We start from the raw sequence: 16,907 nt of genomic DNA, 5'->3' as shown, positions 1-16,907 counted from the left end.
ACGACAATCTTAGTCAATCAATCTATTCAAGAAGTCGGTTGAGCAGAACATCTATGAATCTTTCAAGGCTTACCGATATCTGACAAAAATCTCATTTTTATTCTTACGTTTTATTTTTTTATCTTATTCCCTAAATGTATCTGAATCTATTATGTGTTTATTAGTAATAATCTGTGTGTCCGGGTATTTGAGTGTGTTTTCCTAATTATTATTTTATAAATATTTAATATTATCATATTAATCTTGATGTTTGCATGGTCAAGTGGGAGACAAGGGATGATTAGCCTTAACTTTGCCATGTAAAATAAGACTAAAATAAATAAAGTCTATTTATAAAGATTATTTTATTAGTTTTATTTTGATAGATATTGTATATAACTGTCAATACAGCAAAAATTATTAAATAAAACTTTAAACAAATAAAGAATTATTTAAAAAAACAATTGGTATAAAGGAGTAATGAAATAGGTGTAAAACCCATATTGAAATAAATAAATAAATAAATATGTAAAATACAAGTGCAAAAGATAAGTAGCATTAATCAGAAAGCTTAATACAAACCGGAAATTACTTACAGGCATTGCTTAAAAAAAAAAAAAAAGAAAAAAAAAGAAAAAGAAAAAAGTGGAGGTTGTGATATGAAATAAGTTGAAAACCTCTCATCTAGTTATTGTAATACAGAATGGACACTTATATATTTAAAAGAAAAGTACGAGGGAGGATCAGAAACTAAGATTACAAGGCCGATATTTCTGGAGTTTCTTCTGTTATAAAGGAATGAGGAGTGTGCAGTAATTTGAATACATGGAGTTGACAACTGTGCACTTTCAATCCCCCTCCCCTCACTTACGGCGCTAGTTGTAGACAAACACAAATGACGATTCGTTTGGAAAACATGTGACGCGAAGAAGTTGGCTCAGTTATTCGATTTCAGTGGGCAAAATATGTAACCGCGGCTGAAATTCACCGGCAGCTGGTAGAGATTTACAGAGAAACTATAACGTCTCGTCAGCATATCGCAGAATAGTCGAAAGTTTGCGGTTGGTAGAGAAAACGTTACAAACGTCAGTGGCCGATCACCCTCCCTACAGCCCGGACCTCGCTCCAAGAGACTTTCACCTGTTCCCGCATTTGAAAGGAGCACTTCGGAGGCCGTCGCTTCGCTTCAGACGAGGAGGTGAAATAATTCGTAATAACGTGGCTGAACACGCAAGGACAGGATTTTTACCGGGAGGGAATCTTCAGACTCATCCCACAATGGACAAGTGCCTCAACCGATATGGGGATTGTGTTGAAACATAATCTAATGTATGTACTATCTGTTGGCTGTATTGGTTGTAGGAAATAATATATACATGTTTCACTGCAGACTTTGTAACTTTACTTTCTGATCAACCCTCGTATCAACACTTCAAAATATATTTTGAATGTATTTGCTCTCCAACTTACCTTTCAGCTGTAAATCCCACCGTTCCAATTAAACCAAGAACTTTTCTCTTGATACTGGGCTTTCCTATGAACAAGGCAATAGCCAACACCATCTGGACTTGCTTATTTGATAATAATCCTGTATAGAGTTCCATCCAAGATCCTCCATGACAGGCTAAGCAGCAGATAAAATCCAACGCTTCTGTGTAGAGAGAAGTGATGTCCGTCTGGAACAGAGATTCTTCAAAATGTTCGACAGACAACAAGGGATTGAAAAGCACATGGAACGTCTCATGTTTCACGTTGCTTTCTATCCTCTGTCGCAGCTGCGGGCTCTTACAAAGCTGTTTGCTAAATTAAGGACATCTCCAACAGAATGATACAACATAAATATATCTATATCCTACAGGATTTCAATTTTTATATTCAAATCTATTAGTTTATTTGGTTTCATGTAACTTTTCCATATCAAGGTGAAACGTAATTTGCTACACTTGGTAAAGTAGGACGAAAACGTGAAGTTCAATCAGAAACCGAACAAAGATATCTCGCTCTAAAAACGAGAAGACAATACAGGGTGTTTCAAATGGAATATCGGATTTTAAGGCTTTGTATTATTTATTAATTTAACGCAAATGATAGAGCAATTCAGGCAGTTTTTTGCTACAAGTGTTCAATGTAAGCACCATTCGTCACACGGCAAACAGAATCGATAGACGAGAAAGACCCATAAACTTTCCACCGGGATATAGCATTAAACACATTCAATTTAGGGGAGTTTCATTGAAACTATACCATCTCGTGGGGATTTGCTGACCCCCAGATGCTAACATTATGAGTGTTTACATCACCACTTAGGTGAAATGTCGATTCATTACTGAAGACGACACTATCCAGAAAATCTTCGTCATCATGCAGCGACATTTCATTTATAAAGTTGGCACGTAAACTGCAGTCTGTAGGCTTGTAGCAACTGCAGACAGTAAGGACGTAGTTGTAAGCGTCTCCATAAAATTCTTCACACAGACAGTTGCACTGTAACTACAGATTCAGTCACTGCAAAATATAAAACACAAAACTTTCTGCTCATAGTCGCCATCTTTGCAACTAGCGCTTTCTAACAACAGACAGAAGAAACAGTGTATGCGCATGCGTGCGTACAAAACTGTTTGAGTTGCTCTTTCATTGGATGTATTATTTACAACTGTACATTAACTGTAATACATACTAAAAAGCGAGATATTCAGATTAGTGATTCAGCCTTCAAACCCAGATATTCATTTTGACACACCCTGTATTTAGACACAGATCTTTGAGATCTGCCTATGTTTGCAACCATTTATTTCATTCAATACAAGTCAGTTTACAGAAAGAGGTATATTTAATGGTTGCTGTTGAAGTTTAACGCCTCTTGTTAGTACCAAGGATAAATCAGACGTGGACCTACAGGTTAAAGTGGAATCCGTACCACAGTGATGTGTCCTAATTTTAATCCTCTCTCAGCAGGAGTCGACCCCGGGTCAACATGCACCAACGACGCACATGCTAGTCACTAGACCAGCAGAAATTGTTAAAGTGTATTTTGAAACAAATTCTAAATAACAGGCAACGTTTCTAACAATTACTTAAATCTGAAATCATGCACAAGGATTACATTTTAAAATCTATTTTGATAGGAACCTTCTTGTTGTACTGCATGTTCCAAGCTTTGAAATTATCTCGCTCGACAGTTTCGAATAGTTTTACACGAGATCAGTTAAGGATTACAAATTACCAATTTTTTTCTTTCTTACTTTCAACATTACAACGAATACGCTTCAATAAAGACTAAAAAACAATAAAATTATGAAGGTGCATGAAAAGATGATTGAAATAAACAAAAAATTCGTTACTTACCAATATATCCTCCAGTGGAAAAAGAATATTCTCCAGACGTATTGGAGCAAGCTAGTTTCGTCTTCACTGGTAGTAAGGATAAAAATGGATGAGGGAATTATGGTATGGAAAGGGAATGCATACCACCAAATAAATATAAAGTGAGAAATGAAATGAAATGAAATCTTTAAGTTTTACGTCCCACGTTATGTCGGCTAGGCTAAAGGAGACGGTCATGATAAGAAATGAATGAAATGGTGGAATGAATATAGTGGGAGGAAACGGAAGAATCCCTAGAAAACCCACGAACAAGGTGCTAGTCCACCACAAAGTCCAGTTGGCGCGAGCTGGGATCGAACCAAGGATCCCACGCACCAGAGGTGAACGCTCTACCACTGAGCCACCGCGGCCCCAAATATAACTTGAGGGATGGGTACTAAAAACAAGGAGCAGAGCACACAGTGTCTATGCTACATCACCATTGCCCGAATCCAGATTTAAAGCCGGTTATATTTATCAATAAAGAATTATTCTTTAATTACCTTTTTTATTATTATTATTATTATTTTCTCGTTTTTCCTATTGCGGATGGAACTAGCTTGTTGTTCAGATACGTTTGCAGAATATTTAGTTTTCCCGCCAGAGGATATATTGGTAAGTAACCAATTTTTGGTTAATAAAAAGCAATAACTTCATGGTTTGATTGCAAAGATGTATGATTGTTCACTGCAGTGCCAGTTGTTACGTAAATATTTTTGCAAAAGAATCATGAAATTATTTCTTTAGTTTATATGGAAGGTTAATCTTTGTAGTACTGTACTGGAAAGCAAGCATAAAATATTTTTTTATGAATTTTAACCATATCAATTACCTATAGAAGACTACAATGTACGCAGCCAAATCTATCGAGAGAAAATTTCAAAATTTGAGACACGACATGGTTAATTTAGAACTACTTAAATTGTCTGAACAAATAATTCTTTTCATTTTTACTTTGTACTTAAATTCAGTATTAGACAATTATAGTATTGGTAAAATATTTGTCTTGTCCCGAAATATCTTACTAAAAATGAAATAAATGACGCACGACTAAAGATGTTGGAATGATATTTTTTATCTATTAAACAGTGAGCCTTCTAGAACTAAGTTGCTATATTCTTCTTATAGGAGTCATTTGAAAAGTTCTTAGAATGGCGTACGGACCATGTTCTTGGTTTTTCGGTATAGTTCTTATTGTTATCCATCAGGTAGACTTAGTTTCTTTATTATTTGTTCTTAATGTGTTTTTACTTATACCTTAAACTCGGCACAGCCGAAGCAGGTAAGTCTATCAGCTAGAATGTTATACTTGATCAATGCAGGGGTGTATACCTACTTTTGGGCCATCCTGTATGTAAGAACAGAAGAAACAGTAACAAACAAACAAACAAATAAATTAAATAAATAAATAAATAAACATTCATAAGAAAGGATATCTTGTAGAAGCTCCAGCAAAGCCGTTAATTTTGTTCTCGTCTCCGCTGTGGCAGGCAACATTTGAGTTTCTCTCGATTTATCAAGCATTACCGTTAATCTCGGAAGATGTTCTTCAAGTTGCTTTAATATTTCTTCAAATACTTGCGAATCCTTTTCTCGCTTCCCACTTTCCACAGTGACTGTCCTGATTAGGGTCAGAGCAGGTCCACTAGCATTTTCTGTATTAATCCACCTCATAGCCACAGAAACAATTGACGGATACAAAGTACTAAGTCCTGACACGTCTAGGACCACCACAGCATGGATAAACTCAAACAACAACGCCATACACTCCGGCTTTGTCTTATCATTGGCATGTTGTAAAAGAGTACGAATTGAAGTATCAAATTTGTCGTATTTCAGAATAATGTCCTGCGAATTGGCATTTTCTTTCACATCCTGGAAAAAATCTACCATATGTCTCAGAAGAAAGACATCACCATCGGACAATGCCGAGCCAAACGCTGTAAATGTTAGGGACACAAAACTCAACAATTGGTTATCCGGAATGCTACCACAAACACGTTCTAAAATAATTAACAATTTCGACACCTGAATTTTGGTGTTCACATTATTGTATTCTAAATTCAGTAATGTTTTCAAGAATGCTTTATTTTCAGCACAGCGCAATAACGTATACACTGCGGGAAGGTTTTTGTGGCAAAGGTTCACCAAAATGCTCAGTGAGAGTCCCACATATTCTTTATTTCCGTTCTTTATATAGTCAACAAGGGTTGAAATAAGGAATGGCAAATGGCCCTCTTGCCACGAGATTTTAATTCCATAAGTGAGTTCTTGAAGAAGAGTCAACACCTTTAACGTTTTGTCTTTGCTTAAATGCGATCCAAGAAGTCTAGTGAGGATCGGTGTGAACTTGAATGTATGTATCAAGGCCTCACGTGCAGCTGGGTTGCTGCAAGCATGTTGTAATGCTGAAATCGCACTCCACGTGAGGACTGATCTTGCATCCAAACCGGAGAGTAGGTCGTGAAGACTAACGTAGAATTCCACAGATACACAGTGGCCAGGATCAAATATACTGACGTCAGAGATCACGCTCAGAATCTGGAAAGAAGAAAAGGATTAATTTCTTTGTTTCATAACCAACGATAATCTTTCCTATTTTTATTAACACATTTTATTTTAGATCTTAGTAAATCACCCTTATTGTACGCAAATTGATAACGGTATATTTTATTACTGGACCAGTCTGACGGAAGACGCGTACTGCACCAGAGATCAGGTCAAGAATTGCCATACCAAAGGAGCATTCAACAAGAAAAGGTCACTCTTAACTAGCAGCCTTAATATTGGACTAAGGAAGAAATTGGTCAAATGCTATATTTGGAGCATTGGACTATATGGTTCAGAGACTTGGACATTACGGAAGTTAGAGAAGAAATATTTAAAGAGCTTCGAAATGTGGTGTTGGAGGAAGATAGAAAAGATAAAATGGACAGAAAGAGTAACAAACGAAGATGTTTTAAAACTTACAGGAGAGAAGAGAACGCTTCTAGCCACCATCCTTCGTCGAAAGGCCAATTGGATTGGACACATCTTGCGAAGAAATTGTCTTCTTCATATCGCCATAGAAGGAAAGAAGGAAGGAAAGCGAGGAATAGGAAGAAGAAGAACATAAGTGATCAATGATTTGAAAAAAGAAGAAAACCAGACCCTAACTGAAAATTAAGAAGACAGAAAAAATCCTCATTAGTTCCAGGACCTGCTAAAAGGCAGAATAATAATAATAATAATAATAATAATAATAATAATAATAATAATAGTAGTAGTAGTAGTAGTAGTAGTAGTAGTAGTAGTAGTAGTAGTAGTAGTAGTAGTAGTAGTAGTAGTAGTAGTAGTAGTAGTAGTAGTAGTAGTAGTAGTAGTAGTAGTAGTAGTAGTAGTAGTAGTAGTAGTAGTAGTAGTAGTAGTAGTAGTAGTAGTAGTAGTAGTAGTAGTAGTAGTAGTAGTAGTAGTAGTAGTAGTAGTAGTAGTAGTAGTAGTAGTAGTAGTAGTAGTAGTAGTAGTAGTAGTAGTAGTAGTAGTAGTAGTAGTAGTAGTAGTAGTAGTTGTTGTTGTTGTTGTTGTTGTTGTTGTTGTTGTTGTTGTTGTTGTTGTTATTATTATTATTATTATTATTGTTGTTGTTTCAGTACTTTAATCCCCAGAGACGCAGAGAGACTAAGTTTTCAGTTTTAGCGTCCCTTTCAGCAGCGAGGCTACAGCTTAACGTGGAACCCGAACCACATAAGCTCCCGCCGGGGAGAGGCAGAGAGAGATTGAAGGAGAAAAGCTTCCTTTTTCTTTATATAGTGCGACAGTAGGGTTCCAAGACTGGCTTTTTACGGCCCTAAAAAGCAGCCTACCATAGGAATAGCCATGCCTGTTGAATGAATGCAGAAAGTTTAAATATCAAACAGGAGAGACAGCAAATGTCAAGTTGCAAAGACTTCGTCACGAGATTGGATCCTTCCTCAGATTTCCTCAAAACCATTGTCACAGTGATAAAACATGATATTTCAAGTACCATGTTTTACTAAATGACAATCGTGGATGAGTCAGTCCAGGAAAGCCAAGAGCAATCAAGGTTCGCATGCAGAAATCAAGAGTCATTGCCTTTTTTGATACCAAGTGTCTCATTCACCACGAATTTGTTCCAGAAAGTCAGATCGCCAATGGCAGCTTCAATCTAGAGGCCATGAAATGACTTCTGCAGGAAATGAAGCGTTTGAGGCCATAATTAATTAGATCTTATACCTGAAGTCTCCTCCACGACAATGCCTTCTCACACAACTAGACTATTAACATCGCCAGATTTTTTTTTTTTTTTTTTTAAAGTAATACAGAACCATCAACTATACTCATCAAATTTCACTCTAGTGAACTACGAGGGGAGTCCGAAAATAAGTTTCCCAAGGCGACAGTGAACAGAATTGGGGATGCAAGACCAAAAATAGCATGTGACATTAAAGATCAGACGTCGTCTATCAGAAAAGTAAATGTATATCTGTTTTTTGAGTCTGGCATTCCTGCGCTCTAAACATGAAGAATATGAGAATTAAATCAATGAAATATGTAGTAAGGGTAAGGAGAAAAGTCTAACCTGAATAAGTCATTGCAGAGGGGCACAAACTGTGAATACGAATAGTGCATAGTGTAAATAAAGGACGACATCGAATAGAAAGCCAGAAACAGCTGCTAAACGTATAAAAGAGTAAAAATTGTCAAAGTGGGAACATAAATTACAAATACAAGCAAATACGCCGATAACTAAACGTCTACCAACCAGTGATCTTGGTGTAGACGTTTAGATGCTGGATTACAAATGCAAAGTACGTCAGTTCGAATCCACTCCAAAAAGAACTTTTTTTTATTTTTAATAATGCATACAGCTCATGCGAGAAGGTAAAAATTATGATTACCAGCTCATGAGAGATGGTAAAAGATGGTATTACCCGTTTAATATGCTAAGCGAAAACGAGATAAAAATTTCAGTGACATGTATTAGAGACGTGAAACCATGAAAACGAGTATCAGAGGGTGGTGATCGGAAAAACGAAATTTTCCCGAATTTCGAAAATGTGAATCTCTACAATAGGCAAATTTCTTCAGAAATGTGGGACCCGATTAATCACCCAAAGAAGGTTCATGCCCTTTCGCTACGGTCAGTTTTTTTTTTTTTTTTTTTTTTTTTAAAGGGTCGGAAGGATATGTTTCTATCGGAACAAGACGATTGATAGTTAGTGATAATATGAAGTTACACATTGAAAGTGAAGCGAACTTGTGCACTTGTGAAATGTTTTATTTGAAAGAATAGTATAATAAATATGCTTTCCCCTGAGAACATGGAGACCATAAAAATGACAACGACGAGGGAACTGAATAGCATCCAAGAAGATAATTCCCCGATAGTTTTCAGTTACTGTACCAAAGAAAAAAGGGCGTCAGGTGGAAGAGAAAGAGATGATTACGTAGAAAGTTGAAGGAACATTCTTTGAGGTAGTATTCTTTGCTGTATATTAATGAGGGAACTCTACTGTCGTGTATATATACATACTCTAACTATGTATAAACTACATGAACTGATATAAAATAACAGGTACTTCCAGTTGACACGGAAAGTTGAAATTTGGCATGACTGTAGCTTTTCGGGACTAACCCACAGGAAAATTGACAAGAGTGAATATTTTTAATTTTTTGGGAGCCTAAACGTGGGATGAAGAAAATCCCTATGTTACTTTTTTTTTTTTAACCTATAATCGCATATTTTACGTACTTGAAATTGGAATAAAATCTTGAAATTCAGAGACGCAGAGAGACTAAGTTTTCAGTTTTAGCGTCCCTTTCAGCAGCGAGGCTACAGCTTAACGTGGAACCCGAACCACATAAGCTCCCGCCGGGGAGAGGCAGAGAGAGATTGAAGGAGAAAAGCTTCCTTTTTCTTTATATAGTGCGACAGTAGGGTTCCAAGACTGGCTTTTTACGGCCCTAAAAAGCAGCCTACCATAGGAATAGCCATGCCTGTTGAATGAATGCAGAAAGTTTAAATATCAAACAGGAGAGACAGCAAATGTCAAGTTGCAAAGACTTCGTCACGAGATTGGATCCTTCCTCAGATTTCCTCAAAACCATTGTCACAGTGATAAAACATGATATTTCAAGTACCATGTTTTACTAAATGACAATCGTGGATGAGTCAGTCCAGGAAAGCCAAGAGCAATCAAGGTTCGCATGCAGAAATCAAGAGTCATTGCCTTTTTTGATACCAAGTGTCTCATTCACCACGAATTTGTTCCAGAAAGTCAGATCGCCAATGGCAGCTTCAATCTAGAGGCCATGAAATGACTTCTGCAGGAAATGAAGCGTTTGAGGCCATAATTAATTAGATCTTATACCTGAAGTCTCCTCCACGACAATGCCTTCTCACACAACTAGACTATTAACATCGCCAGATTTTTTTTTTTTTTTTTTAAAGTAATACAGAACCATCAACTATACTCATCAAATTTCACTCTAGTGAACTACGAGGGGAGTCCGAAAATAAGTTTCCCAAGGCGACAGTGAACAGAATTGGGGATGCAAGACCAAAAATAGCATGTGACATTAAAGATCAGACGTCGTCTATCAGAAAAGTAAATGTATATCTGTTTTTTGAGTCTGGCATTCCTGCGCTCTAAACATGAAGAATATGAGAATTAAATCAATGAAATATGTAGTAAGGGTAAGGAGAAAAGTCTAACCTGAATAAGTCATTGCAGAGGGGCACAAACTGTGAATACGAATAGTGCATAGTGTAAATAAAGGACGACATCGAATAGAAAGCCAGAAACAGCTGCTAAACGTATAAAAGAGTAAAAATTGTCAAAGTGGGAACATAAATTACAAATACAAGCAAATACGCCGATAACTAAACGTCTACCAACCAGTGATCTTGGTGTAGACGTTTAGATGCTGGATTACAAATGCAAAGTACGTCAGTTCGAATCCACTCCAAAAAGAACTTTTTTTTATTTTTAATAATGCATACAGCTCATGCGAGAAGGTAAAAATTATGATTACCAGCTCATGAGAGATGGTAAAAGATGGTATTACCCGTTTAATATGCTAAGCGAAAACGAGATAAAAATTTCAGTGACATGTATTAGAGACGTGAAACCATGAAAACGAGTATCAGAGGGTGGTGATCGGAAAAACGAAATTTTCCCGAATTTCGAAAATGTGAATCTCTACAATAGGCAAATTTCTTCAGAAATGTGGGACCCGATTAATCACCCAAAGAAGGTTCATGCCCTTTCGCTACGGTCAGTTTTTTTTTTTTTTTTTTTTTTTTTTTTAAAGGGTCGGAAGGATATGTTTCTATCGGAACAAGACGATTGATAGTTAGTGATAATATGAAGTTACACATTGAAAGTGAAGCGAACTTGTGCACTTGTGAAATGTTTTATTTGAAAGAATAGTATAATAAATATGCTTTCCCCTGAGAACATGGAGACCATAAAAATGACAACGACGAGGGAACTGAATAGCATCCAAGAAGATAATTCCCCGATAGTTTTCAGTTACTGTACCAAAGAAAAAAGGGCGTCAGGTGGAAGAGAAAGAGATGATTACGTAGAAAGTTGAAGGAACATTCTTTGAGGTAGTATTCTTTGCTGTATATTAATGAGGGAAGTCTACTGTCGTGTATATATACATACTCTAACTATGTATAAACTACATGAACTGATATAAAATAACAGGTACTTCCAGTTGACACGGAAAGTTGAAATTTGGCATGACTGTAGCTTTTCGGGACTAACCCACAGGAAAATTGACAAGAGTGAATATTTTTAATTTTTTGGGAGCCTAAACGTGGGATGAAGAAAATCCCTATGTTACTTTTTTTTTTTAACCTATAATCGCATATTTTACGTACTTGAAATTGGAATAAAATCTTGAAATTCAGTATGCTTGTAAGTTTTCGTTACTGTTACCTGAGTAAATCACCAAAAATAAAAATTTCCAACTTTAGAGTGGTTTTACGGGAAATGAAAAATGGGACATCTACACCCAAAATTTGTAGGCATTTCCAGTAGGATTAGAATGACGAAATTAGCATGATTTTAGCCTTCCGAGACTAACTCATAGGAAAATTTTCACAAGTGAATACTTTTAGTTTTTAAGGGGTCTAAGGGGAAAGAAGAAATTACCATGTTATTTAAATGAGCGTTTTCTTGGGAAACTAAATCTTTACCTTTTAGATAGCTGAAATAGGAAAAGAAACTTCAAATTCAGTAGAATTGTGGGTTTAAGAGATGTGTTGTCGTAGGCCAAGCAAACACGGTGACCTGGGGGCGGAGCCTCCAACTAACTAAAAGCTAGCAGGGTTGGCAAAAACCATGCTTTTATTGAAAAAGAAAACAGTTTTTTTTGGTTTAAACGCTTTTCTTATTTTGGTTTAAACCAGGTTTTTTTGATTATTATTATTATTGGTTTTAGTTTAGCGTCCCTTTCAGCAGCGAGGCTATATGAGACGTGGACCTACTGATTAACGTGGAATCCGAACCACATGAGCTCCGCCGGGAATCGAACCCGGGCAGGTTTTTTTTTGGTTTAAATAATTTACTCTATGTATTTATATTAAATATGGACAGAAATTAGTTTGTTTTGCGTTGGTGTTATCATGCAACAACAAGGTTATGCTGGAAGGGGTCACATAAGATTAAAACGGAATCCAAACCGCTTCTCGGCTTACATCCAAGAGAAATTGTCCATTTGGACACGAAACCGGGGCTCATTGGTCACAAATGCGATTGCCGACTCACTCACAAAGGACTCCTGATAAAAATACGTTGTACTGATCTTTACATAGGCCTACTTGTTAATATAATTGTCAAGAGTCATTGGGGCTCCACCCTCTCTGCTAGCACTAAAGTACTGATTGATTCATTATTGTTGTGAGTGGGAGAGTGGGGGCGGAGCCCCCAGAGACCAAGAGTATTTTGAATGAAATTAGAGAGGTTAAATGGCTTGAAAGATAGTAAATACATTTTCATCGAAGCAGAAATTCCCGGTTTATTTTCAAAATTCCCTGACGTTACCATTTTTTCCCGGTTTTCTAGGTGGGTGACCACCCTGAGTAAATAAATAAGGTATTTACCTCTGTATAGCGCTCACTATTTATTTCTTGATATTTTTCGGAAAACAACCGCTTCCTTAGTCTTTTTATTTATTTATTTATTTATTTAACTTTTGAACTTAAGTAATGAACTTAAATGTTGTGATAATTCTTATAAAATACAAAGATTGAAAAAAATGCACATTTGGACCAAGAATCGAACTTGGATCTCCCGCTTACAACGCCACCCACTTCTCTCTTTCAAATTTGATTCCAGGTCTTTTTTTTTTTTTTTTTTTTTTTAATCTTGTACACTTATGTCCAAAATGATTGTCGCATGTCTATAATTGTCTTCTTGTAAAAATATAATTTGATAATGATTTTGCAGGGTACTTTTAATACTGATACTATGTGTATAATCGCGAAATGTATATTTGTGGTAAATTTCATAGGAAAAAATTTTACAAATACGAAAATTAGAATGAATAAAACAAAATTTTGCTAAATGGACAAGAAAGTTCTATATTCGTTTTATTCCTCTTATTTACTACTCTTTTGACATGAAATTTGCCATACATGTCTTTGCCAATTATACACACACTAACATTATAAGAAATACCGGGCAAATTCGTTATCAAATCATATCCCTACAACAACATATTTATAGACATGGGACAATAATTTTGGACATGAGTCCAATCACTGATCAATGAATTCAGTTAATACCGTCATTTATCATTAGCTATAATTTTTGTTTGCTTTATTGTAAACATTCTTGGTAGTTTAGAAGTTGGTTGAAGTCACAAATGATAGGAAGGTAAATTGTGGAAAACTGACACATAAAATTATTCTTTTACTCATTCACCAAGAACTTTCTATCGTTCATAATCAGAACTAACTTCCATATTGCTGAGAATGTCTGGAGTTAAAGTACATAAAAATTATGGCCTATTAAAGGTTATAAAGCTTTTTTTTTAAAAAAAAAAAAAAAAAAATCAGGGTTATCAGGTGTGATATTCATTTTTCATTACTATGCCAGCAAGTTTTCAAAATGACGCTTACCTGTAGATTACGCTGCAACGTTGCTATACTTTTGTCATTTCGGTTTCGTGAGTAGTCCAAAGCAGCAGCAATAAAAGCTTTAATATGATTAATTGCTTCCATCCTTCCTTTAATACCTCCCACTTCTATCAAGTAATAAACTGAAAAGAAAAGTCCATATTAGTGGCTGTTCATTAATTACAAAGTTACACATTAAAACGATATTAATTAAACACTGCTTATCCCAAAAGCACCCAAATAACTTTTTGACATGTTTATATTTAGACAATTTTGGAATAAGCATCTTTTAATAAATATTCAATATGTGCCCTTTCAAATCAAGCAGATAAAACTATGCCCTCGCTGCAAACAAAATCGGGAAAACCATTACATGTACACACTTTCAGTTGTTAAAAAAAAAAAAAAAAAAAAAAAAAAAATAGCTGGATCTTTAATACTACATAAGTTCGGTGCAGAGCGGTCACCTCTGTCCGAGAGTCTCTGGTTTGATACCAAGCCATATAAGTTTGTTATGGACAACATTGCAATTATGGGTTTTCTCGAAATTCTCCTGTTCCCATCCACATTACCATACCATTTCACTAATTCTTTCAATATTAATCACTTTTATTGAGCATCCATCTCTTTTAGCTAACCTCTATGTCTTCACGTAAAATATTTCTGTTTTGATATCGTCAATCAGTTGCAGTCTTTTTCGCCCCCTCCCTCTCTTTCCTGCCATACCCTCTAGCACACTTCTCATGATACAACTTCTCCTTAACCAACGTCCAAACCAGTTTCTCTTCCTCTTCTTAATGAAATCTAAAATTGTTCTTTCTCCCCCACTATTTCTAATATTCTCTCATTCGTCTTCCGCTAGACCCAGTTAATTCTTTCCATTCTTCTCCATATCTACACTTCGAAAGCTTCGAAAGTTTCACACAAAAGGTGCAAACCTAAGGTAGCTTAACGTAACCTGAACTTACCTACCCTACCCTACCCTAAATAATGGACCTCTTCTGTGAAACTTAACGCCCAGATGAAAGCTTAACAACTGCGTCCCCCCCGGGAAAAAAAAGACACATGAAAACTTTGGATTGCAAGTTGGTTACGTACAATTTTATTCACACTATATTCAATAGCAGCTTCTGTTTACATCATAAACTAAGGAAATTTCGTATCTCGTTATATTTGGTTTTTCCATGTTTACTTTTTCCTGATTCACTGTTTCGATTGCATTTGTTTCGCATAACCATTCAAGAATGTAAAACACTTGCAATTGGAGCAGTGAATTGGAACACTAAAATTAGCAGTCATTGTTCTTTGAAAACTTCGACTACGTAACCAGAGAAAATAATATGTTGTTGCAATAATACTCCATAAAGTGTTTAAATGACTTTTAAAAAATGGTTACGGATATCCCACTTAATTAAAAATTCGATCAACGTAAATAAAAAGCACAATACTGAAAAAAAAATCCTATCAAATCATTATTTAACTGATGCTCCAAAATATATATCTAACTGTAAAAACTATTTACATCTCAAAGTAGACATTAAATCACGGTTTTGCACGCAAAAGTAATTTGAAAATTAGAAAGAAAATACGGTGTGGTACAATACCGTAGCAATGGTACCTCTAAAAGGCTTAATCATGACCTAGGAATACAATCATATTCAGTTTGTTAATAATCTAAGTGCATTTAAGATTAGGTTTAATGATAACAAACTAAACAGATTCTTATAATTTATGCCAATACTAAATACTTACGATCTTACGTTATGTATTCACAGCAACATCGTGCGTATAAACACAAACTAGATATACAGCAAAAAACAACCGCCTTTATGCCCCGATTCAATCAGTGCTTCAATAAATACATTAACTATGAAAGACTGCTATCCAGTAATTAAGAATAGTGCTTTAAAAAAATAATTATAAACACTTGGTACACTACACTTTCACTCGTTCTGTCTAAATTAATTATTTTGAGTATCATGAAAATTACTCCCTTTGAATTTTACCCCTACCCATAAATCCTCTAATATGTCAACAAAAACAACACTGAGAATGGTCAATATTGCCAGGATCTGATATATAAAGTTCTTTCTCAAATCTAAATTTCAAGTGTCAGTAGTGGAAGCTCAAGAGTCAGTAGTGTGAGCTCATTATGTAGCGGTTTGCGTCAAAGCAAAGATAATTTTAGTTGTCTTTAAACACTTACTGCCTTATGCAGAGTTGTTCTGAAGCGTATTTAGTGCCATACTAAAGAGTTTGTCTAACATATGCATCCTGCAGTAGTCAGGTCTTTAGTATGACGCTAATCAGACGTCAAAACGACTCTGCATAAGGCCCTTATTGCACATTTCGCGTTGCGTTGCGATTAACATATTTGCGAAAAACGATACAGAATGAGGTTTCTTAATTAATTCATCGTGAACCGAAGAATCTAGTATAAAACTAGAAAATGACACTACACTATCAGACAGATTGGGAAATGACCAATGGTGTCATTCAGCCGGATGCCATCGCACGGCTTCGTCTGAACCGATTCGTAAAACTTCTCAGGATTATGGAATCAGTTGTTAAAATTGTCTTTCGACCTGCAGATTCAGTATTTAAGAAAAAATAAGATAATTGTTTGGTATTACTTTTGAGAATCCAATATTTATTATTTCATATTCAAATCACAATGGAGACATGGGGTCGTATAAATAAAAACGAGCATTTGAACATTTGCTCATGAGCAAGCTGAGTATCGAGCACCTGCTCTTTGTTTTGGTATTAACAAAACTTTCCTCTACTCGTTGAACAAATGCTCAGTGACAAGTAGCAAGTGCTCAATGAACTTACTGTCTTTTCTGCTTTCTACAATAGTGGAAACAGAACATTTTAATTTTAAACATTCACAAATAATTACAAATAAAGCCGTTTTCGAGATACAAATTCCAAAGTATTTAGCAATGTATACAAGATTTAAGGTATTCTATCCTCATTTATTCTGATCTTACTTTCCAGAATAGGAAATCTCTGTTTGAGCTGACCAAACCAAGGTTCTATTATTACTCGCTTCTTTCCAATTCATTTGTTGAAAGCTGTCTGTTCTGGAGTAGTAGATTTGTGATAGGGGGTCATTAACCAAGGTACAATCCCATATCAAGAATCACCTAATAATAGTGGGTTAGCGGTATTATTAGTCATTACCCTAAAAACATCCGAGTTCTTCCATATACGAGACTCGTGCCCAGAGCCAGGTCAAGTGGCATCTACGCTAGTAAATATTTCTTTTGCATCACCGGTGGCCTGCACATTAATACATGCAAACCATTTTCGATTTCTATATTCATCTCTAAGCACTTTCGGCTTCTTTATTATTATACTTTGCAATCTACTGCAACAATAACATCCCGGAATGTATACCGTTGGGATGATTCATTTTTAGCTTCCTGAA

At 35.7% G+C, this 16,907-nt stretch overlaps 1 protein-coding gene across 2 annotated transcripts in view; it reads right to left on the bottom strand.

The window, feature by feature from the left end:
* LOC145662310 (uncharacterized) overlaps positions 1–15,517 on the bottom strand; it is a 49,205-nt gene extending 33,688 nt beyond the window's left edge. Inside the window, exons 1-4 of one of the 2 annotated variants that reach the window (XM_081727755.1) lie at positions 15,227–15,517; positions 13,478–13,617; positions 4,779–5,883; positions 1,450–1,774 (exon numbers count right to left, since the gene is read on the bottom strand). In XM_081727755.1, the coding sequence (XP_081583881.1) occupies positions 1,450–1,774; positions 4,779–5,883; positions 13,478–13,579 (1,532 nt within the window). In that variant the 5' untranslated portion in view covers positions 13,580–13,617; positions 15,227–15,517. The remainder of the gene's footprint in view (positions 1–1,449; positions 1,775–4,778; positions 5,884–13,477; positions 13,618–15,226) is intronic. The other variant, XM_081727756.1, reaches the window with a different exon arrangement.
* Between the last annotated feature and the right edge of the window lie 1,390 nt (positions 15,518–16,907).

This window comes from Thermobia domestica, chromosome 10 (assembly GCF_964235325.1).
Source record: "Thermobia domestica chromosome 10, izTheDome1.hap1.1, whole genome shotgun sequence".
Lineage (NCBI taxonomy): Eukaryota > Metazoa > Arthropoda > Insecta > Zygentoma > Lepismatidae > Thermobia > Thermobia domestica.
This window is presented reverse-complemented; position numbering and strand designations above follow the sequence as displayed.